The sequence below is a fragment of the Pleurodeles waltl genome, chromosome 3_1 (assembly GCF_031143425.1).
Source record: "Pleurodeles waltl isolate 20211129_DDA chromosome 3_1, aPleWal1.hap1.20221129, whole genome shotgun sequence".
NCBI classification, from domain to species: domain Eukaryota; kingdom Metazoa; phylum Chordata; class Amphibia; order Caudata; family Salamandridae; genus Pleurodeles; species Pleurodeles waltl.
In genome coordinates, this window is record NC_090440.1 from 1,336,673,679 (window position 1) to 1,336,696,569 (window position 22,891).

At 46.4% G+C, this 22,891-nt stretch overlaps 1 protein-coding gene across 3 annotated transcripts in view; it reads right to left on the bottom strand.

The window, feature by feature from the left end:
* The window catches only part of DSCAML1 (DS cell adhesion molecule like 1), a 468,701-nt gene extending 446,396 nt beyond the window's left edge, over positions 1-22,305 (bottom strand). For 2 of the 3 annotated variants that reach the window (XR_011201525.1, XM_069224723.1), the window contains exon 1: positions 22,123-22,277. Coding sequence is in view for 2 of the 3 variants with exons in the window: in XM_069224723.1 (XP_069080824.1) it covers positions 22,123-22,165 (43 nt within the window). In the remaining variant the exon portion in view is untranslated. Of the gene's footprint in view, positions 1-22,122 lie in introns of all 3 variants that reach the window. The other variant, XM_069224722.1, reaches the window with a different exon arrangement.
* Positions 22,306-22,891: the final 586 nt, after the last annotated feature.

Below are 22,891 nucleotides of genomic sequence, written 5' to 3' on the forward strand. Positions count from 1 at the left end.
ATATAAGCAAACAAAGCAGCACACGTACAATTAAACTGCCTTGCCAACATGTGCGAAATCACCACAAGCAGTCAACACGTCCCAGTCTACAAGTAAGTTTCAAAGTGGATGAGGACATTGATCTTCTTCTACCTGATGCTGCAGACCGCAAAGCTGATTTAACTGACTTTATCATATTGCTTATTACTGGGTAGTGAAGGATGAAGAAAAGCCAATTCCACCATGGGCTGCTCTGATCTCCCAGAATACCATCCCACTGAAGAAGGTTGGGTTTTTACCAGTAATAGCATCTCCAGTCACAAACTATGCAACAGTATACACAGCTCTTAAAAAAAAAAAAAAAAAAACACAACATCCAAAATGTGCGTGCTCAGCTTGAAGATCAGCCTATCCTGCACATTTTCTGAAATGGTGTTTTCCCTATTGTAGCTGACATTTTTATGAGCAATCCGGTAGAATCTGATGATCTTTATCCAATGATGGGCATTTTCCACATGAGAAAGTTGCAGTGTGCAGGACGTTCTCTCAGTGGATGTGGCATATGGAAAATGTCACTTACCCAGTGTACATCTGTTCGTGGCATGAGTCGCTGCAGATTCACATGCTGTGCACAGTCCGCCGTCTGGTGTTGGGCTCGGAGTGTTACAAGTTGTTTTTCTTCGAAGAAGTCTTTTCGAGTCACGAGACCGAGGGACTCCTCCCACTTCGATTCCATTGCGCATGGGCGTCGACTCCATCTTAGATTGTTTTCCCCGCAGAGGGTGAGGTAGGAGTTGTGTATGTTAGTAATAGTGCCTATCCAATGGAATGAATACGTATGTACATAATAAAGGTTAAAGTAATATATTTACAAATGTACAAATGTTGAAGATCTACTTCTAAACGGCTACAGGCTCCCGGGGAGGCGGGTGGGCACATGTGAATCTGCAGCGACTCATGCCACGAACAGATGTACACTGGGTAAGTGACATTTTCCGTTCGATGGCATGTGTAGCTGCAGATACACATGCTGTGCACCGACTAGTAAGCAGTTATTTCCCCAAAAGCGGTGGTTCAGCCTGTAGGAGTTGAAGTAGTTTGAAATAATGTTCTTAGTACAGCCTGACCTACTGTGGCTTGTTGTGCAGTTAACACATCTACACAGTAGTGCTTGGTAAATGTATGAGGCGTAGACCATGTTGCTGCCTTACATATTTCGTTCATTGGAATATTTCCTAGAAAGGCCATGGTAGCCCCTTTTTTTCTGGTTGAGTGTGCCCTTGGTGTAATAGGCAGCTCTCTCTTTGCTTTAGGATAGCAGGTTTGAATACACTTAACTATCCACCTAGCAATGCCTTGTTTTGAAATTGGATTTCCTGTATGAGGTTTTTGAAAGGCAATAAATAGTTGTTTTGTTTTTCTAATTAGTTTCGTTCTGTCAATGTAGTACATTAGTGCTCTTTTGATGTCTAATGTATGTAGTGCTCTTTCAGCTACAGAATCTGGTTGTGGGAAGAACACTGGTAATTCTACTGTTTGATTTAAGTGGAACGGTGAGATAACCTTTGGTAAAAATTTAGGATTTGTTCTTAGAACTACTTTATTTTTATGTATCTGAATAAATGGTTCTTGTATGGTAAATGCTTGAATCTCGCTCACTCTTCTTAGAGATGTGATGGCAATCAAAAATGCAACTTTCCACGTTAAGTATTGCATTTCACAAGAATGCATGGGCTCGAAAGGTGGACCCATGAGTCTTGTTAAGACAATGTTGAGGTTCCATGAAGGAACAGGTGGTGTTCTTGGTGGTATGATTCTCTTTAAGCCTTCCATAAACGCTTTAATGACTGGTATTCTAAATAGTGAAGTTGAATGAGTAATTTGTAGGTAAGCTGATAGTGTGGTGAGATGTATTTTTATGGAAGAGAAAGCTAGATTTGATTTTTGCAAATGTAGTAAATATCCAACTATATCTTTTGGAGATGCGGTTAATGGCTGAATTTGATTATTCTGGCAGTAATACACGAATCTTTTCCACTTGTTTGCGTAGCAGTATCTAGTGGTAGGTTTCCTAGCTTGTTTTATGACCTCCATACATTCTTGTGTGAGGTGCAAGTGTCCGAATTCTAGGATTTCAGGAGCCAAATTGCTAGATTCAAAGATGCTGGATTTGGATGTCTGATCTGTTGTTTGTGTTGTGTTAACAGATCTGGTTTGTTGGGTAGTTTGACATGAGGTACTACTGACAGGTCTAGTAGTGTTGTGTACCAAGGTTGCCTTGCCCATGTTGGTGCTATTAGTATGAGTTTGAGTTTGTTTTGACTCAACCTGTTTACTACATATGGAAGGAGAGGGAGAGGGGGAAAAGCGTATGCAAAGATCCCTGACCAGTTCACCCATAGAGCATTGCCTTGGGATTGATCTTGTGGGTACCTGGATGCGAAGTTTTGGCATTTTGAGTTTTCCTTTGTTGCAAATAGATCTATTTGAGGTGTTCCCCAAATTTGAAAGTAATTGTTTAGTATTTGGGGGTGAATTTCCCATTCGTGGGTTTGTTGGTGATCCCGAGAGAGATTGTCTGCCAACTGGTTCTGAATCCCTGGAATAAATTGTGCTATTAGGCGAATGTGGTTGTGAATCGCCCAATGCCATATTTTCTGTATTAGGAGGCCGAACTGTGTCGAGTGTGTCCCTCCTTGTTTGATTAGATAATACATTGTTGTCATGTTGTATGTTTTGACAAGAATGTATTTTTGGGTTATTATGGGTTGAAATGCTTTCAGCGCTAGAAATACTGCTAACATTTCCAAGTGATTTATGTGAAACTGTCTCTGATGTATGTCCCATTGTCCTTGGATGCTGTGTTGATTGAGGTGTGCTCCCCACCCTGTCATGGAAGCATCTGTTGTTATGACGTATTGTGGCACTGGGTTTTGGAAAGGCCGCCCTCGGTTTAAATTTGTACTGTTCCACCATAGAAGCGAGATGTATGTTTGGCGGTCTATCAACACCAGATCTAGAAGTTGACCCTGTGCTTGTGACCATTGTGATGCTAGGCACTGTTGTAAGGGCCGCATGTGCAATCTTGCGTTTTGGACAATGGCTATGCATGAAGACATCATGCCTAGTAGTTTCATTACCATTCTGACTTGTATCTTTTGTGTTGGATACATGGCCTGTATTACTTTGTGAAATGTTTGAACCCGTTGTGGACTTGGAGTGGCAATCCCTTTTGCTGTGTTGATTGTCGCTCCTAAGTATTGCTGCATTTGACACGGCAAAAGGTGTGACTTCGCGTAGTTGATGGAGAAACCTAGCCTGTGAAGGGTTTGTATGACATATTTTGTGTGCTGTGAACACTGTTTTAGCGTGTTGGTTTTGATTAACCAGTCGTCTAAGTACGGGAACACATGTATTTGCTGCCTTCTGATATGTGCAGCTACTACTGCCAGGCATTTTGTAAAAACTCTTGGCGCAGTTGTTATTCCGAATGGCAACACTTTGAATTGGTAATGTATTCCTTGGAATACGAACCTTAGGTATTTCCTGTGTGAAGGATGTATTGGTATATGGAAATACGCATCTTTTAGATCTAATGTTGTCATGTAGTCTTGCTGTTTGAGCAGTGGTATTACGTCTTGTAACGTGACCATGTGAAAGTGGTCTGATTTTATGTAGGTATTTAGTGTTCTGAGATCTAGTATTGGTCTCAGAGTTTTGTCCTTTTTGGGTATTAGAAAGTACAGTGAGTAAACTCCTGTGTTTTTTTGTTGAATTGGTACTAATTCTATTGCGTCCTTTTGTAGCAATGCTTGAACTTCTAGTCCTAGAAGATCTATATGTTGTTTTGACATATTGTGTGTTTTCGGTGGGACGTTTGGAGGGAATTGGCGAAATTCTATGCAATAACCATGCTGGATAATTGCTAAGACCCAAGTGTCTGTTGTTATTTCCTCCCAAAGTTTGTAAAATTGGCTTAGTCTTCCCCCCACAGGTGTTATGTGATGGGGGTGTGTGACTTGTGAGTCACTGCTTATTTTGAGGGGTTTTGGGGCCTTGGAATTTTCCTCGATTTTTTGGGAATTGGCCCCCTCTAAATTGCCCCCGAAAACCTCCCCTCTGATATTGACCCTGGTAGGTAGGCCTGGTTTGTGAGGTTGTGGTTTTTGTGAGTTGACCTCAAAACCCTCCCCTAAAAGGTGTTTTCCGAAATGTGCCTCTGCTCTGCGGGGAGTAGAGTGCGCCCATGGCTTTGGCTGTATCGGTGTCCTTCTTGAGTTTTTCGATGGCAGTGTCTACCTCCGGCCCAAACAATTGCTGTTCATTAAACGGCATATTGAGCACAGCCTGCTGGATTTCCGGTTTGAACCCAGAAGTGCGCAGCCATGCGTGCCTTCGTATTGTGACTGCAGTGTTTATTGTCCTTGCAGCTGTATCTGCTGCATCCATGGAAGACCGTATCTGATTATTTGAGATACTTTGTCCCTCTTCCACCACCTGTTGCGCTCTTTTTTGGAACTCCTTGGGTAAGTGTTCGATGAAATGTTGCATTTCATCCCAATGAGCCATGTCGTATCTTGCCAAAAGTGCTTGTGAATTGGCGATACGCCACGGATTTGCTGCTTGTGCTGCAACCCTTTTTCCCACAGCATCAAATTTGCGGCTCTCCTTGTCTGGAGGTGGTGCGTCGCCTGAGGTATGAGAGTTGGCTCTCTTACGAGCTGCCCCCACAACTACTGAGTCTGGTGTTAGTTGTGTTGTAATATATATTGGATCAGTGGGCGGTGGTTTATATTTTTTCTCCACCCTTGGAGTTATGGCTCTGCCTTTAACTGGATCCTGAAATATTTGTTTTGAATGTCTTAGCATTCCTGGGAGCATGGGAAGGCTTTGATACTGGCTATGGGTGGAGGATAGGGTGTTAAAGAGAAAGTCATCCTCAATTGGTTCCGAATGTAAGGACACATTGTGAAACTCGTCTGCCCTTGCGACCACCTGTGTATAGGATGTACTGTCCTCAGGTGGTGACGGTTTTGTAGGATAAGAGTCTGGGCTATTGTCAGACACTGGAGCATCGTAGAGGTCCCATGCATCGGGATCATCCTGACTCATTGTGGTATGAGCTGGTGAGTGCATCAGTGGTGGAGTTGTTGCTGGTGATGCATGTATTGATGGTGGTGGAGACGGTGGTGGGGTTGTTTTCTTTGCCACCTTTGCCTGTGGTTGCTTGTCCTTTTGTTGAAAGGCAAGTTTCCTTTTTATTTTGATTGGGGGAAGAGTGGTTATCTTCCCTGTGTCCTCATGAATATGAAGCCTTCTTTGTGTGTAGTCAGGCTCTACAGATTGAAGCTCCTCTCCAAATCTATGTAATTGGGAGGTTAATCCTTGTTCCTCTGTATAGGAACTAGTTTTCGGCTCCAAGGCTGGCTGTTTCGGAACCGAAACCTTTTCGGAAGTCTTTTTAGGCTCCGAAGAAACGTTCTTTGTTTTCGGCGTGGTGTCTCGGTGCCGAAATTCTTCGGTGCCGCTGTCTCTGTGCCGAAGTTTCTCGGAGCCGCTGTCTCGGCTCCGAGGTTGCTGTGTGGCGGTATCTCGACCAGAGTCAGATGACTTCGACACCAGCATGCCCTTTTTCAGTGCCTTGGATGGGTCACCTATTTTTCGGGTTAAGCCATGGCCTGTTGGCGGTGGCGTCCCCTGGGCTTTTGTAGACTTCTCGTGAGTCTTGATTTTCGACGTCTTACTCACGGTTTTGGTTGTTTCTTCGGCGTCGAGTTCTTCTGAATCCGACTCGCGGACGGAGAAAGCTTCTTCTTCCTCCTCGAAACGATCTTGACCTGTCGGCGTGGACGCCATTTGTAGTCTCCTGGCTCTTCGGTCTCTCAGCGTCTTCCTCGACCGAAACGCTCGACAGGCTTCACAAGTATCCTCCTTGTGCTCGGGGGACAAGCACAAGTTACAGACCAGATGGTGATCCATATACGGATACTTGTGATGGCATTTTGTGCAGAAGCGGAATGGGGTCCGTTCCATGAGCCTTGAAGTCGCACGTGGCCGGGCCGACCAGGCCCCGACAGGGGATCGAAAAAACCCCGAAGGGCCACCGGAGCTCTTCAAAATTCGGTGTCGATTTGTTCTAACTAACCCGATACCGAACGCAAACAATACCGACGTTTTTTTCCGAGATTCTAACTAACTTTCCGACCCGAAACACGGATCGAAAAGGAACACGTCCGAACCCGATGGCGGAAAAAAAACAATCTAAGATGGAGTCGACGCCCATGCGCAATGGAATGGAAGTGGGAGGAGTCCCTCGGTCTCGTGACTCGAAAAGACTTCTTCGAGGAAAAACAACTTGTAACACTCCGAGCCCAACACCAGACGGCGGACTGTGCACAGCATGTGTATCTGCAGCTACACATGCCATCGAACACAATGCTCTTATTGAGGCTGAAATCTTTGAAAGCGAAACTGTCCATTCAGTATTGAGTGGAACTCATTATGCTCGTTCTTTACAAGGTATGCTCAACATTTCTGAGGCTACATAAACATTGCATTGAAATGTTTTCTGGAACAAGAATGACAAATTAGGTTTTGCACTTCTTATATCAGAAGTGAGCAAGGCACAGGGTGCACTTCATTCAAAAGACATAATGCAAAGCCTGGCAATGTTCAGTACACTCAGTTCAAAATCAGAAAACCTGAAAAACAAGTGTATGTCAAAGAATGTCAAGAAAAAGCAGAACTTTGCATATACTGGGGAAATGTTTTACAAATGATAGCTCTAGTGATAAACTTGGTACATGCTGATAGGGAATATGATTGGGAGCTGCACATAAAGACTGTGGAGTAACTGATTACGGTGTTTCATGAATTCAATTACATAAAGTACCTGAGATAAGGGTCCTGGTATTTGGAAAGCGTGAAGAAGCTAGTATTGGAATGACCATACCTCTAAAGAAAATTAATTCAAAGACATTTTGTGGTGAAAGACAGAGAAGGAAGGTTCAATGCTGTGGCTCCAGATATGAAACTAGAACAGATGATCCAGAGATCACAGAAAAACTCCAAGGGAATTGTTGGTCAGGCACGTAAATGTGAATATGTTACTAAGTGGCAGCTAGTTTACCATGAAGCCCTTTGCAATGTTTTCAAAGATATGACAAATTCAAAATTAATGGACTATTGTGAAAGTGTTCCGCACTACGAACTTGTGGGACAGAGAGGGGAACGTTTTAATAAACATGTCGACAGCCTTCTTCATTTCATGCAGCAGCATGGAAACCTCTTTGTAATGACTAACCCTCTGCGACTACACAACTTTGTGACCAAACAATATGTGGATAACGGTATATAGACACGTCTTCTAGATGTCCTAGAACATAGATCGAAACAATATATGCAGAACTGAAGAAGAAGAGATTGGTATTAAAAGAAAAAAACTGTTTGATATAATCACTAAAGCTAAGCTTCGACACTATAATTGCTTTAGTAGGAGTTTCATCCACCCACTCACTACAAAACAGGTTATAAAAAAACAATTTTCACAAGCAGATAGAGAAATGGATATATGAAAAGAAAGGGGTGAATTTATCAAGGACATTCTGTTGCATGATCTTCTTTTAACAAATGCATTATTTGATGGAGATGCTGCAACCAAACCAGCAAAGGACAAACCCGTTCAAGAACTCAAAAAAAAAACCTTTCACCCGAAGAGTTTCAATTTGAAAAGGTGTCCTCATTGAAAACTGCTGTTGTTCTGATTATATGCCACAGTTGGGAATGGTCAAGATTTCATCCATGCAAAACTTCAAAGAGGTAGTCAGACTGTTACACAGATATCAAAGTCAGTGTGCACCTTGCAAGAACTGCACATAGTCTTTGACAGACCTACCTGTCAAAGAGCGTGAGAGAATCAGACAAATGTCTACAAGTGGGACAAATGACAGTCCCTACATCAAAAATTTGACACAGATACCTGTGCAACTTGATAAAATCTGGTCACCAACAGAAAGCTACATGAACTTGGAGATGTTAACTCACCAAATATTGCTGATGCGCCAGTGAACACTGAATTTCCAATCATTGCAAGTTTAATGATTGTCAGTGAGGAGCTGGTGCCTGCAGAGATATATTTAAAAGATACATTCCATGTTGTTCAAGAACTTAACAGCAGATTGGAGGAAGGTGACCTTCGTGTTGTGCCACATGTTGAGTGGGCTGTTTGAAATGGTTTCAATTGAGTCATTGTACTGTCACACGACATAGATGGTATTATTGCGCTAATTAGATTTGTTGCAACGTTTATAAATCAAGGATTGTCAGAGTTATGGATATGTTATGGAACAGGCCTTCCTGTATATCTCACGTGGGGCCTATACCTGCATACCTACTAACATGGCTGGTTAGGCCCAGTGACGGTTTGCATTCCACCCTGTTTGGTCCTTGCATTAGCTCTTCAACTTGTTACGATGACAAAAATGCCAAAGTTGCCAAATGAAATTGGTAAATGACATTTCACTCGCAGGGGAGCTTCAATACTGTTTTACATCACAGTCATTCTCTGCATTCAGGAGTTCGAGAGACCTTCCATGGACACTCCACGTGAGTTTAGAACAGCAGTGTGGAGCTTGTAGGTAACCAGGGTCTCTGGTTCTCAAAGAATCACATAACTTGTGAGGATCGGGATCTGGTTCTAAAGGAAGCACAGAACTTGTCAGGATCGTCCAGTTAAGTATGTGGATCTTCAGAACATTTCTGGTTACCCAGACATCTTCCAACATTAGTTGGACAGCATGGAGGCTAGACTTTCCCAGACAATCCAGAGGACACTAGATGTCCACTGGACGGTAGTGGTCCAAGATGTCATCTAGTTATTCTAAAGGTCATAAAATTATACAGCAACCAGGACTTCACCTGACCTGGTTTGAACAACCGGCAGGTCACCTGACATTTCACATTTGGTATAAAGGTAATCAAATCTCAGAATATCGAAAGGCCTGAAGAACACAGCTTTACAAAAGCAAGGAATCTCAAAACAAGCAATATCCTGGCTGTGGAAGAATCCTCTTTGAGAACTATATCTTCTACACCAAAAAGGCAAATTCTTATGGAAAGATACCCTACAGGTGGGAAATGTGAAATTTTGTCACAATTCAGGATCATAAAGCACAGCTGTGTAGACTGAGTTATGTGTGCATGAAAAAGGCACATTATGTAGTACAGTATGCGATTGAAGGGTAAATATACATCACAATCCGTGGCACTATTATATTGCTTTTGTGACAGTTTGTCATATCCTGATTTGATCCCAATATTTACAAGAGACAGGAAAGAAAGAATATGAACTGAATACATTGAACAGATGTTACTGAAAAAAGGATTAACAATATTTTTCCTGCATAGCGTCATATGATCTTTAGGTCATTAATATTTAACACATACTTCCCAGTAATCTAGTTTGAGTAAAATGCACGCAACACTGCAAACAGAAAAATACAAGCCTATATGTAACCATTTTTTATGAAACAAGATCTGGTGAACAATTATGCTACACTACATATTTCACATTTATACGTCACTACGTAGGCCTTTACAACATTCAGGACATTATACCTTAAATAGCGATGCAAAATGTTTTGGAATCTTCCTTTCACCTATAATTCAAGGTTTTTGATTCCACCTATTAACAAAATGGAAAAGTACTTCCCCAATCCGTCAACAGTTAAGGACACAATGGGGTTACTAACACTATTTGTACAAAATTCACATCCAATTTATAAACAAACATTGCTATCAGCAGGTAGAAAATAGCCAATTCAAATTTGCAAAATGGCAGGTATTCCATATAGAGAATTCTTGGTATCTTCAGATCTATTTAAACTAGAAAAAAAAAATAACATTTTTGCATATATCTGCAGATTATACAGCAGATGGTGGATTATGTGGTAAATCCATATTTATGAGGCATTCAGCACAGCAGCAGAATTACACAATTTTAGTGGCCTGCTTACAAATGATGCAGTAAACCTTAAAGCAGCACATGAACCAAAGCGAGACCACTGATGATTCACCCCAAACAACCACAAATCAGTCTGGGCTATAATGGAATCCTTGAGGCCAGGGTGTGATCGTGCCTACTAATGGCAGAACACATGATATACAAACAGTTTAGCAAGGCAATAAACAAATGCCGGAGGGGATGAGATAAGATGTGCAGCTTAAACAAAAGGGGTGTGATGTGTTTAAATTTAGAGGTGCTGAATGTAAACCACTCGGCGCAGTGGACGACACCCCTCTAAGACAATAAGGAATTTGTTTGAGAAAGCATCAAGAAAGGCAAGAGCCACCTCATCTCAATTTCCCACCCCCAAAGCATCAGTGAGCCTGAGATAAAAAGACTACTAAGTAGGGCTACCGCCTCTTTTCACACCTTTACAAACACTGTTTCCAGTCCTGGACTTTTCTGTGATAGCCTAGTGCATTCTGGGTGTTGCAGTCTTGTTTTGCTTCCAATTAAATACTTAAACTAACACAAACGCTTTGTAGGTGAAAAGTGATAGAGCGCCCCCCCCCCTCCTATTGTGGGGGCACGGTGCATAGGACACAGGGCTGCCGTGGCCTGGGCCCCGAGCACTGCTCCTACGTTGGCTGACCTGGTGCTTCCACCCTTTCACGAGGCACGAGGGCAGAAGAGCAGGAATTAGAGGGGGGTTACTTCCAGTCGCCGCCTGCACGGCCGTATCCGTTGGGGGGGTATTTAAGTGCCCCCTCAGATCAGGCCTCAACCTTTTTGGGGGATGTTGGGTGGGCAGCGAGGACCAGTGACCAGCATTACCCACCCTCCCATCCCTTACACATGAGATTGAGGATAATGTGGGTGTTGGAATACTAGGTTGTGAGATGAGATAATAAATTCAACCTAAGCAACAGAGGGGTACACAAGGCAGGGTAACCTGGACAACACCAAAGGTAGGATCCTGCAGTCCTGCATCAACCGGCAGATGTACACACCAGATTGGGGGTTAGGGTGCCCAGATCGCTGGGGTGAGCACGGGGCTTCCGCTCCTGGCCACCCCGTAGCACCCCCATGGCAGCTTGGTGTTGGGGGGAACCTGGAGCACGAGGACAAGGGACAGTGAGGTGTTGGGAACGCTCCCCCTCTGCCCCCAAGGATACAGGTGAAGTAAGGTTCACCTGTGTGGTCCAACGGTGTTTGGGACACGGGAGGATCCTCGGTTATGTCATTATCATGAGTTATGAGATTTATGAAATGACTGAAAAATTACTTGCATGATATGTTTCTTAAGATTATGAGTTTAATTAATTGGCATTTGTAAATAAAAATTCTTCCAAAACCAAAGACAATCAGACTCTGTCGGTTTGCATTTGGCGGGTGTTGGGGCAGGTGCCTACTGGAGGTATCCGGGTTCTATGCATGACTGGAGAAAGTGTCAGTAATGACTTGGAGTGAGGTGGTCACACTAACCGAGGCATTTACCTCCCTTCTCTCGACACACAGACTTACACAGTGTTCACCTTCTCCCCTGCTTTTCATTACCATTGTTACCCTATGTCCAGACCACCCCATTTTATAAACAATCACGGTTTTGTACTCCACCACTGCATCTGCAGCATGCTCCTTTCTCTCGCTACAATTTGTGTGAATAAATAACATAAATTAGTAAAATGTTAACCTTGGGCCTCAAAGTTTCATACTTTGATCTCTTACCCCCGAGCCTTCTCTTTTTATATATTTATTTTGGTGCTTGAAATTGTGGTAACAAATCAGCCACTTTGGAGCGCTGTGCATGCAAGGAGAGAGGAGGTGCTTCTAGTACCATTGACACCAGTCTCCTGACAAAGCCGCCAGAAGAGTAGGCGCAATACTCTCCTTGCAGTCATTAAAACTGCATGCAATACCCCAGGCACAGTGTTAAGAACAATGGATTTGCCTTCAGAACAGTAGACAAAATATGTTGCATTCAGACCTGGACACGATACTTCAGAGGTGGCTTCTAAGACAGGAGGTGCAATACTCCGGTCACAAAATCCATAAACTTAACAATACATCAGCTACACCTGCCAGAACAAAAAATACCAGGCTCCAAATTTGACCTACAGAACTGGACAATTTTGCAGTGACAGTCTCTGAAACTCAGCACAGTGTTCCAGCTGCAGCCACCACAACAATACTCCAAAAATGTCCTCCGAGCCTGGACATGATAATCCAGATGAGCTCTCTAGAACCAAAGTCACAATAACCAAATGTGGCCTTCAGAACTAGATGGAATTTCAAGATGTGGCCTCCAAAACTGTTGATTTACCTGTAGAGGTGCCTCAGCAATAGACATTGCTCCTGGTGCAACCTCTGCATTACCTGGTCTGGTGGTGAAACTAGATCTCATGTTATGCTTCAAGAATAGGCCTAAGGCAAGAATGCACACATGCATGACCTCAGCAGTGCCCACTCCTCTTACATGTACAAGGTCAGCCAGTAACCATCGGACATAAGATAGTTACCTCCTGAAGCCACAGCATATTGGGGAATCATTACCAAATCACGCTCAAGGATTACATTCGGCACAGTGACTGGTACCCCAATGCAGTACCAATGTGCTGTCAAACACAATGCTGAAGACTCGCCAATGCAATGAAGACAGGCTCCCCTACATAGTGGGTGCCCAACCTCAAAGGTTCCCCACACTAATGGTAAAAAGAACTTGGCTCAATGGCGTGCGGCCAACCAGCATAATGGCAATACCACCAACGATTGGTTCATCATCTCTTTACAGAGCTACTGAACCTCCACATTTAAAGGGTGTTTTGACAGAGCATCCCCACTCAACTCTTACACATGTGCTTTTAGGGATCCAGGCGTCTTGCTTGCCTGTGAATATCACAGCCGTTCCTGTTCTTTGTGATGTGCAATGCCCTACATTTACCAAGGTAATCTCCTGACAGTTTCTTGAATAAGAACACCACCAGGTTAAATTGAAGCCAGAGGCAGGGGTGTGGACATCAGGGATTATAAAGAAAGGATGACGGCTCTCCCACCAAAGGTAAAGTGCGAGTCCAAGGCAGTGTGCTTAGGTACTTGTATTGGCTGATGTCTTGGGAAGTTGTTGCGGTCTATAGATCCAAGCAGTCGGCACTGGGCTTTAATGTGGACCACAGGTGAGAGAACCAGGCTCAGGAAAGGGACAGGTAGACAAATAAAAGATTAGCTGGATAGAAACAAAACGTCGCAGGAAAGGAAATTGATCCTGAGTAGAACAGAAACAGACCAAGCCAAGAGCACACTTGATAACGAAAGCAAGACTAAAGACAGGTGTAGGTTGAACTGAACTAGCAAGTTTGTATGCAAAGTTCACCACTCCTAATAGTGATCAGACCCATGATTACCGCTAGCAATATCTCCTGGTTTCAGTTATTTTCCATTTATGGACCAGGCTGTCATTACCGAACAAAAATGAGCTCACTCAGTAGAACAAATGTTCATGCCCGGTGCAGAAACGTTGCCCCCTACGAAAAGGTACGCATTCTTAACACTTCCCTTCCTGGTTTGAAACCTGCTTTGCCACCCTAACTCTCTTTGCGCCATCCTCAAGTGTGTTGCTTTGGCACAATTTTTCTGCCAGCGTAAACACTACTCGTCTTCTTGTCTCAGAATTCCATGGAACCAAAATACAATCTGGAAATGTCAAGGGCAGTCGACCATCGGTCTCGTGGGCTCAGCCGGTCCTACTTCCCCGGATACAAAGCCATCAGGCTCGACCATCCGAAACCCAGGTGCCTTCCCGTCCCCTTAAAACGGGGTTCGTGGCGTGAAGGGCATCGCAACCGGCGCACAGACTGCAAGGCCATGAGCTAAAATGTATTCCGCATTGACAGCATTACACGGGGCTTTTTATGGGCGCTTTTACATCGACTTCAAAACCTCCCAGGGCTAGAACGTTCTCCCGGGAGACCAGATGCAAGGGTGGGTGTTGGGGAGAGGCAGGACTGGCGAAGGGAGAGATGTTTACCAGTAAGACATCCGCTCCTTCTTGGAAATCATACAACACAAAATATACATGGCACACTCGGCAAGCGAAAGTGTGCGCCTCTCTTTTTTCGCGACGCACTATGCAGATTTCTGAGAAAAAATTTTTTCGATTAAAAAACATTCCGGAACTCTTCCCCAGCCGCTTTGGGCATCATTACCAGGAAATCATTATTAGGAGAGTGAGCTCGAAGTATAGATCTTTAAAATAAAAAAAATAAAAAGGAGAGAGTAAAACCCGAATATTTTCCCAAAAGTCGAAAGATTATAAACGCAGAGGGTGTGATAACCCTGTGGCCCCGCCTGGTGGTGGTGGTGGTGGGGGGGGGGGAGCAGTTCTCTGATGCACAAGAGCTAATTTGAGGGCCCAGATTGGGTCACTGCGTAATATTTTGAGGGAAGGAAATCCCTCGCTCGTCACACACGGGATGCGCGAGTTCTTGGCACGAGGGCCTGTTCGCGAGCAGCTGGCTCCTGGACACAGGGGCAGGTTAGGAAGTGTACACTCGTATATCAAACCTCCCACTTGTCCTTAACCCCACGCCGCGGATTTAAATATGTCGTAAACTCTCCCAGGCAAGGGGACATCGAAAGGTCGCCATCAGCCGGTTCTGGCTCAAGTATCACCTTCTCCAAGGCGTAATTACAGTTGTAAATCCAAATTGTGGTACTGCATTTGGCCCGCGAGCAATTGAAACGGACGCACGAGTCAAAAATGCACTAGGCATCCTTCTGGAGCGGACTAAGAGAGCAGATCACGCAGGGCAAGCTCGGTGGAAGAGCAAGGCTTTAATCACATATCTGCTTCGGACAGGGGAGCTCGAACTCCGAGATTTACTGACATCCAAGGACAAGGCTTGCCCGTTGAGCTGAGTCCCTAGAGCCACATCGTCCCCCGAGCTTCACAAACATGGCTCGCTCTGTGAGCTTCAATGACGTACGAACAGCAAGTCTCGCTCTTTCAGCTTCACTGATACCCCTTGTTAGGCGAGCTTCACTGACATCCTACAAGCAGGACTCCGTGAGCTTCACAGACATCCTACAAGCAGGACTCCGTGAGCTTCACAGACATCCTAGTAGCACGGTTCTGTGAGCTTCACCGACATCTTAAAAGCACGGCACCTGTGAATTTCACCGACATCCTAGTTGCATGGTTCCTAAGAGCTTCACTGACATCTTAAGAGCAGGGATTCATGAGCTTCACCGACATCCTAGGAGCACGGCGCCTGTGAGCTTCACCGACATCCTAAGAGCACGGCTCCTGTGAGCTTCACCGACATCCTAAGAGCACGGCTCCTGTGAGCTTCAGCGACATCCTAAGAGCACGGATCCTGTGAGCTTCAGCGACATCCTAAGAGCACGGATCCTGTGAGCTTCAGCGACATCCTAAGAGCACGGATCCTGTGAGCTTCAGCGACATCCTAAGAGCACGGATCCTGTGAGCTTCAGCGACATCCTAAGAGCACGGATCCTGTGAGCTTCAGCGACATCCTAAGAGCACGGATCCTGTGAGCTTCAGCGACATCCTAAGAGCACGGCTCCTGTGAGCTTCAGCGACATCCTAAGAGCACGGCTCCTGTGAGCTTCACCGACATCCTAGTTGCATGGTTCCTAAGAGCTTCATCGACATCCTAACAGCAGGGCTCCTAAGAGCTTCATCGACATCCTAACAGCAGGGCTCCTGTGAGCTTCACTGACATCTTAAGAGCAGGGCTTTGTGAGCTTCACAAACATCCTAAGAGCACAGCTCCTGTGAGTTTCACCGACATCTTAAGAGCACAGCTCCTGTGAGCTTCATCAACATCCAAAGAGCAGGGCTTTGTGAGCTTCACTGATATCCTAAGAGCAGAGATTATGTGAGCTTTCCTGACATCCTAAGAGCATGGCTCCTGTGAACTTCACAGACATCCTAGGAGCAGGGCTCTCTCTCTGAGCTTCACCGACATCCCATGGGCAGGGTGCTCCTTGTGAACTTCTCCAACATGCTAAGGGAAGGGCTCTCACTGTGAGCCTAACTGACATCCTGAGAGCAGAGCTCGCTGCATGAGCTTCACTGAAATTCCAAAAGCAGGGCTCACTGAGTGAGCTTCCCAGAAATCCTAACAGCAGGGCTCAGTGAGTGATTTTCACTGACATTCTAAGAACAAGGCTTGCTAGGTTAGCTTCATCGAAAATGCTAAGCGCAGGGCTTGCTCTGCGAGCCTCACTGACACCCTAAAGGACAGACCTCTCTAAATTAATTTCACTGACTTCCTAAGAGCAAGGCTCGCCCTGCAAGCTTTACTGACAACCTGAGAGCAGGGCTCACTGAGTGAGCTGCACTGACCCTAAAAGCTGGTCTCGCTGACTGATCTTCACTGAAATCAGGGCTCGCTGAATGATCTTCACCTACATTCTAAGACCAGGGCTTTCTCTGTGAGTTTCACCGATATCCTGAGACCAGGGCTCATTGAGCGAGCTTCACCAACATCCTAAGGGCACAGCTTCCTCTGCGAGTTTCACTGGCATCTCTAAACTTATAACAATTAATACATTTGTAAGCTTTATTGGCATGTTAAGAGCAAGCCATATCCTGTGACCTTTACTAATAATTCAAATGCATGGCTTGTTTGTGAGCTGCAATTACATCAAAAAACACAGGGCTTTCTCTGTGAGCTTCAATGACACCATAAGATCAAAGCTCAATCTATGAACTTCACACACATTGAAAGACCAAGGCTCACTCTTTAAGCTTTGCTGCCACGGAAAGAAAAGAGATTGGTCGTTGAACTTCACATACATTCCCTAATCCAAAGGCCACACTCCGACATCTGACACGCTCTCAGCAGGATGAATCCAGGCATCATCCTCATTCATGCATGCCCAAATCAAGCAACCAACACAGCTATTGTGACCCAAATCCAGGCATCTACCCTGTTAGGGGCAGAGTCCAAACTCGGGTGGCATGGTGTGCAAAATAACTACAGACTGGGATGCAACCCTAGTAATTACCAGTTGCTGAGATTAGTTCAAGCATTCAATTCAACACCTTTTTATATACCTCAGTGCGACACCCCAAGTGGGACATGTATGCCAGGGACGAGAGTCTCATGCACGCTGTGCCACCAGAACCAAGTTCTACATGACTGGAAAACCCTAAAAAGAGCATAGCCGGTTTGGAGTTGCTTGTATTTTGGGTCAGAGAAGACCTGGCCTGGCAGTTTGGGCTGAACTGTTCTGACTGGAGCAGGTCAAGACTAATTTGCATACTGCTGGGTCCACACTGAGGTGACATTGTGTGCAAAGTAAAGCTGGACTGGGGTGCAGCCCGAGTAATTACCAGTGGCTGAGATTAATTCAAGCCTTCTGTCACTTTAAAAAAAAATACTTTGGATAGTTTGAGGCAGGATTCATACATTTGACCAGTTACTTGAGTTCTGGCACCAGGCATAGAGAGCAATTTCAGGCGTCTGCCCAAGTCATCTAGTCCCAAATCCAGGAGAATACTACAGTTATCAGGGCACAAAATCATGACCCAGTACCCCAAATCTAAACATCACCATAGACACCAAAACCCAAGTATGTACACCTCCCCCATGTTGTCAGCCTCAAATCCAGACATCTGATCTGAATCAATGGGGGCCAAATCCTGGCCTGTGGACCTATTCTACGGAGCCCAACTGCAACCATAGAACCAAAATCCAGGCCTGCTGTCAGAGTTGTTTTTTGAAATCCAGGCATCCATCCCAGGCCAGAACGTGTGACTTTAGACATCTGCCCCAGACCTAGATGTACAGATCCAGGCAGCTGACCCAAAAGAAGAAGACTAAATCAGGTATCTATCCCAAACCTTGAAATCCAAATCCAAGCATCTGCCACGGGAAAGGATGGGCAAATCCAGGAATTTGGGTGTTGAATTCCAGTCACCTACCAGAAACATATGTGTTTAGATAGAGGCATTCACCCTAGGTACCGGGGTGTTTTAAATCAAGACATCTACCCTACAAGGGGGTGTCTCAATCCAGGTATCTACCCCAGACAAGCATGTACAAAACCAGGTAGTTGGGTGTCCAAGTGCAGGCATCTATCCCAGACAGGGGGTTTCAAATCTAGGCATCTAATCCAAACAGGGATGTCTAAATCCAGGCATCTATTAGACATGTCTAAATCCAGAAAACTAACCTAGAAAGAGGTGTCTAAATCCAGGTATCCACCCAGGACAGGATTGTCCAGAGCCTGGCATTTGGGTGTTCAAATCCAGACATCTACTACAGCTACAGGGGAGTACAAATCCAGGCACCAACCTCAGAGAGGGGTGTTCACATCCAGGCATCGACTCCAGACAAGGGTGTCTGTACCCAGGCACTCACTCCAGACAGAGGGGTGTCTAGTTCCAGGCATCCACCCGACAGAGGTATCTAAATCCAGGCTTTTCCTTCAGACAGGGTTGTTTAAATCCAGGCATCCACTCCAGACTGGGGTTCCAAAACCAGGCATATGGAAACTGAAATCCAGGCATCTAAATGGGGCAAGGTGTCCTAATCCAGGCATCTACTCCAAGCATGGATGTCCACATCCGGGCATTAATCCACAGGTGTCCAAATCCTGGCTTACACGTGTCTACCCCAGACATAGTTGCCCAAAGTAAAGCATCTGCAGTCACAGAAACCCAAATTCATGCAGTTGCCAAAACCACCAGAACAAAAATCCAAGCAGATCGATTTCCAAGCATAGGGTCACCCTCAAGAGCCTAAATTCAAATTTGTGTGCCCCCGTTGACTTGCCACAGCCTACAACTGGGCATTTGCCACAGTGATCACAGTGCAGATGGAGGTGAGGTTCAGAGGCACCGTTATGGTACAAGATGCTGTAATGTTCAGCAGCCAAGATCGAGACAGAGGGCAGGTCAGCGGAAGAAGAACACGGCAGAGGCACGCTGAGAAGCAACCTATATACAAACAAAAAGTCAGACTTAGCAGCCTAGTGAGACTGCCTTGTAGGCAGTTCATACAAGAGGCACAGGTATCCGCCATAGATCTCCAAGGTTCCAGGAGCCCTAGCATATGCATGCTGCCATGGGATGTGACCAAAGCCCCCATGGGATGCAACCAATGAAACCAGGAGATGCGACCAAAGACTCCACAGGGTGCAAACAATGTCCCCACGGGGTGCAACCAATGCCAGCATAACCTACATCACAAGAAGTGGCTGCTACAAGAAGGCCTGGCATTATTCAGGGGTTAGGCTCAAGGGCTCCCTCTGTCGAGGTCAGGGTTAATGCAAGGGTAGGTCGACAGGGTTCTGCCCTACCAGGGGTAGAGTTAGTTCAGCGCAAAGCGTGGCAGAGGTAATGCTCACAGGGCTTGTCTTTTTAGCTGATGCTGGTGCCGGGCAATGCCACGAACAGAGGTTTTGTAGGGTACCACTTTTTCCAGGTCAGAGGTAAAGCACAGGGGCCCAGCCGTGCCCAGGACAACAGCACTGTCTAAGCATAGAGCCCAAAACGCTCTAGACTCTACTGTCGGGTTCGTTCTACTTCGTTTATCATGTTGACTCAGAAAACCTCTATAATCACGTTTTAGTAAAAACATCAACGTGAGGCCTTACTACCGATTCCTTGACAGTGATTTTAATCCCAGCCCCCACCCTCCTGCTGCCACAAAGGGGTTATGTCCAGACTTGCCCAGGTAGCGAGAGGAAGTGGTCTCCGTCTGTAGCCAGCAACCCCTCCCCCTACCCGCCATGCAGCGGTAGGACCACACCAGCACACCGGGGCCAAGTGGGCTTAGATGTTTTCTCTTGGCTCTCTGGGGACAAACAATGCCAAATATCACATGCACCTCCGACACCACAAGCTAAAACATCTTGATATCAATCAGGTACCGCCCAAAAGAAAACCGGACCTCTAACTGAGCCCCAAACATCGTTTTGTAATGGGATCCCCAAGCACCAGACATCAACCACACTCAATGCTGTTTATCAAGCCCCACCTTTCAAAAAATCCCCAGCATGACCCAACATAGGTCCACAGTGGTGTCGCGAATGGACCCATCCGAAACCAAACCACGGTAATGGTCTACAAACAGTATCCATCCACAAAAAATAAAGCCTTATCAAGCAAACTGAAACCCACCTTATCCAAACCTGCAGACCTGTGCAACACACGACTCGCTCAAACGAGTCATGTTGGCACTGTCCAGCAACCTTACACCCTAAAACACATCCGTAGCCTATCTACAGCGAGCCCTGCTCCAAATCAAACCTGCGTACGTTTCGAACAGGAAAACACCCTTGAAACCAAAGTAACGTCGGAACCTCCAAACCACATACACGATAAGAATTAGCCCAAACTAAAGCCACAGCCCCGTCCAACGCTCGGAGCCCCCAATCCAGCACTGAACGCCCCCTCCCCTAACCCTGCCCAGGCACAGACCCCCAAACCCTCAATCCTGTTCAGCAATCAGAGACTCTCAAAAACAAACCGACACTCCTTTCTAACAGAACCCACACCTACTGTCTAGCCAGCACCCAAACCAACGCCACAATCCTGCCCCTTAGTTAGAACCCCCCAAAACAAATCCATAACTGCCCTGCGCTCAGAAGCCTCCGATCCAAACACACATCTCTACCCAACATTCAGCCCATAAAGCAAATCTACAACCCCGTCCAACATCCGGCTGCCCAAGCCTGACCAACTCTCAGAGCCCAAAACCAAACCCACGGTACTATTCAACTCACACAACACCAAACGCACAACCCTGTCCAACAACGAGCCTCCTCCCACCCACCTCGCAACAAACCCACAATCCTGCGTGACACTCAGATCACAAAACAAATCAACATCCTCTCAAACAGAACCCACGCCTACTCTCTAGCCAGCACTCAGACACCCCCAAAGCAAACACACCAACCACCCTCCGTGACACACAGACCCACAAAGCAAATCCAGCGCCTTCCGCACCAAACCACCGCAAGCCATCTGTACACTCCAGCAAAGAGACCACCTTAGCAATGAAAACCCTGCTCCCCGCAACAACCCTGCGCTCATCGGTATGGAGACCACCCAAGGGTGAGACAGTCTTTACGTCCAAAGTCGTCCACCCCACTCAGAAACGGACACCCCGAAGCAAGAGACTACCTCAAACCATATCTGACCTCCAGAGGAGAACCCTCTCCGGAACGGTTAGAGACCACCAGAGTAACGACACACCTTCCCACCTCTATATGCTACAGGACAAGAGCACTGTAGCAGGAGACCCCCTCAAACCATCGTTACACCAGAGACGACAACAACCTGACAAGCACTCTGACAAAGCCAAAGACTCCTGGAGACCTCTCCAAAAGAGACAGACAGACTCAAGAATTCGATGGGTGCTATGGAAGGGGGAGACTAACTCAGAACCCAGACAAGTCCGAAGCACTTTGCCCGACCCCAGAGCCCTTCGAGAACTGCCTCCTTCCTAGACGCCCGGCCATTGCATCCCAGAGGTGTGAGTTGGGGACTCATATCCGAGCCCCCGTGAGCCAGGCGCACATCTCCAGCCTTTAAACAGAAGCAGGTCTCTACCCTGCCGCCTCATCAGGGAGATTAAATGAGGCTGAATGTAGAGGTGAGGTGGGGGCTGCAGAACAGGGAAAAACACACTCATTAGGGAAGTCATTAGGAAGCTATGGCTAATTAGAAAACCGCACAATCAGGGAGCATTCTTCTGCCACGTATCCGCCAAACCCTGCGTTTTTTAATCTGCATTTTTGCATATCGTACCCGATGTGGGAATATTCACGATTAATTATTCACGATCAGGCAGCCGATCAGTCATCTAATTAGCATTTTCCTCCTTTTGTCTGCTTAAGGGGCGAGGAAATGAGCTGCAGTATTTCCTCGTAAATAAACAAAAAACTGCCTTTCCCCAAAAAGAAAAGAACGCAGAATGAAACAGAACCCTAACACAACAGGAGGGACAGCCACCGATTAACACAAAATAGCAAAACAATCAACAAAGTACCATGTAATAAGCGAAAAACGGGATGCCCGTCCCCTTTTTGCACGAAAGATAGAAGTGCTGAGAGAAGTGGAGTAAAAAAGTGAGAATAAGCTCTGGGGAAACCCGACCGCCTACCTTTGTGGACGGAGTACAGCAGGAGGAGGGTTACCAGCCACATGCCATAAAAGCACCTTGCCGCCCTGGGGTGCTTATAGCGCCTCTAGTCCCGGGGGTGGTGTAGCGCTTCGAGTCCCTGCCGTCCCCCCACTGCCTGGCTCCGCACTAGGACCGGGTTCGGTGCTCTGAGCCGAGGAGCTCGACTCCTCCCGGGCTCCTCCCCGGCTCCTCCCCGACCCGTTGCAGCCACTCCCGGGGAGGCAGGGCTGGGGCCCCGCCCCGGAGAGGCCGCCGGCCTCCTGTCATTGAGGGGTGGAGGTGTTACATTGTTGGGAGGTTATCTATCGGAGGTTGAGCTGTGTGTTTGTGATGATTGCCTGTCGTGGATACGGCTCCCCGTGCAGCCGGCGCGGGCAGCACCTGTACCTGGTGCGCGCCCGGTGCCTCAAGGGGCACAGAGCGCGTGCAGCCGGGGGGCTCTCAGAGGGGCACCACATAAACGGTATGCGTTTGGCTCTAACGTGAGACCTTGTTTGTTCAGGGAGGGAGCCTGGATCCCAGGTACTCCCCTAAAAGCAGCTTTTCGTGCCAAAACATTAGAGGAATCGAGACCCCGCGTCTGCGCTGCTTCTCCCCTCGCCTTGGGGTCACCCCTGCCTCCGCGGACCGACCCCGCACCAGAAACCGCTAAATCACCTAACGGTGTCTAGGACCTGGCCGACGGAGCCACGAGCTCACACGAGGAGCCTAGAACACACTTGAAAAACCCGGAACACACCCAAAGAAT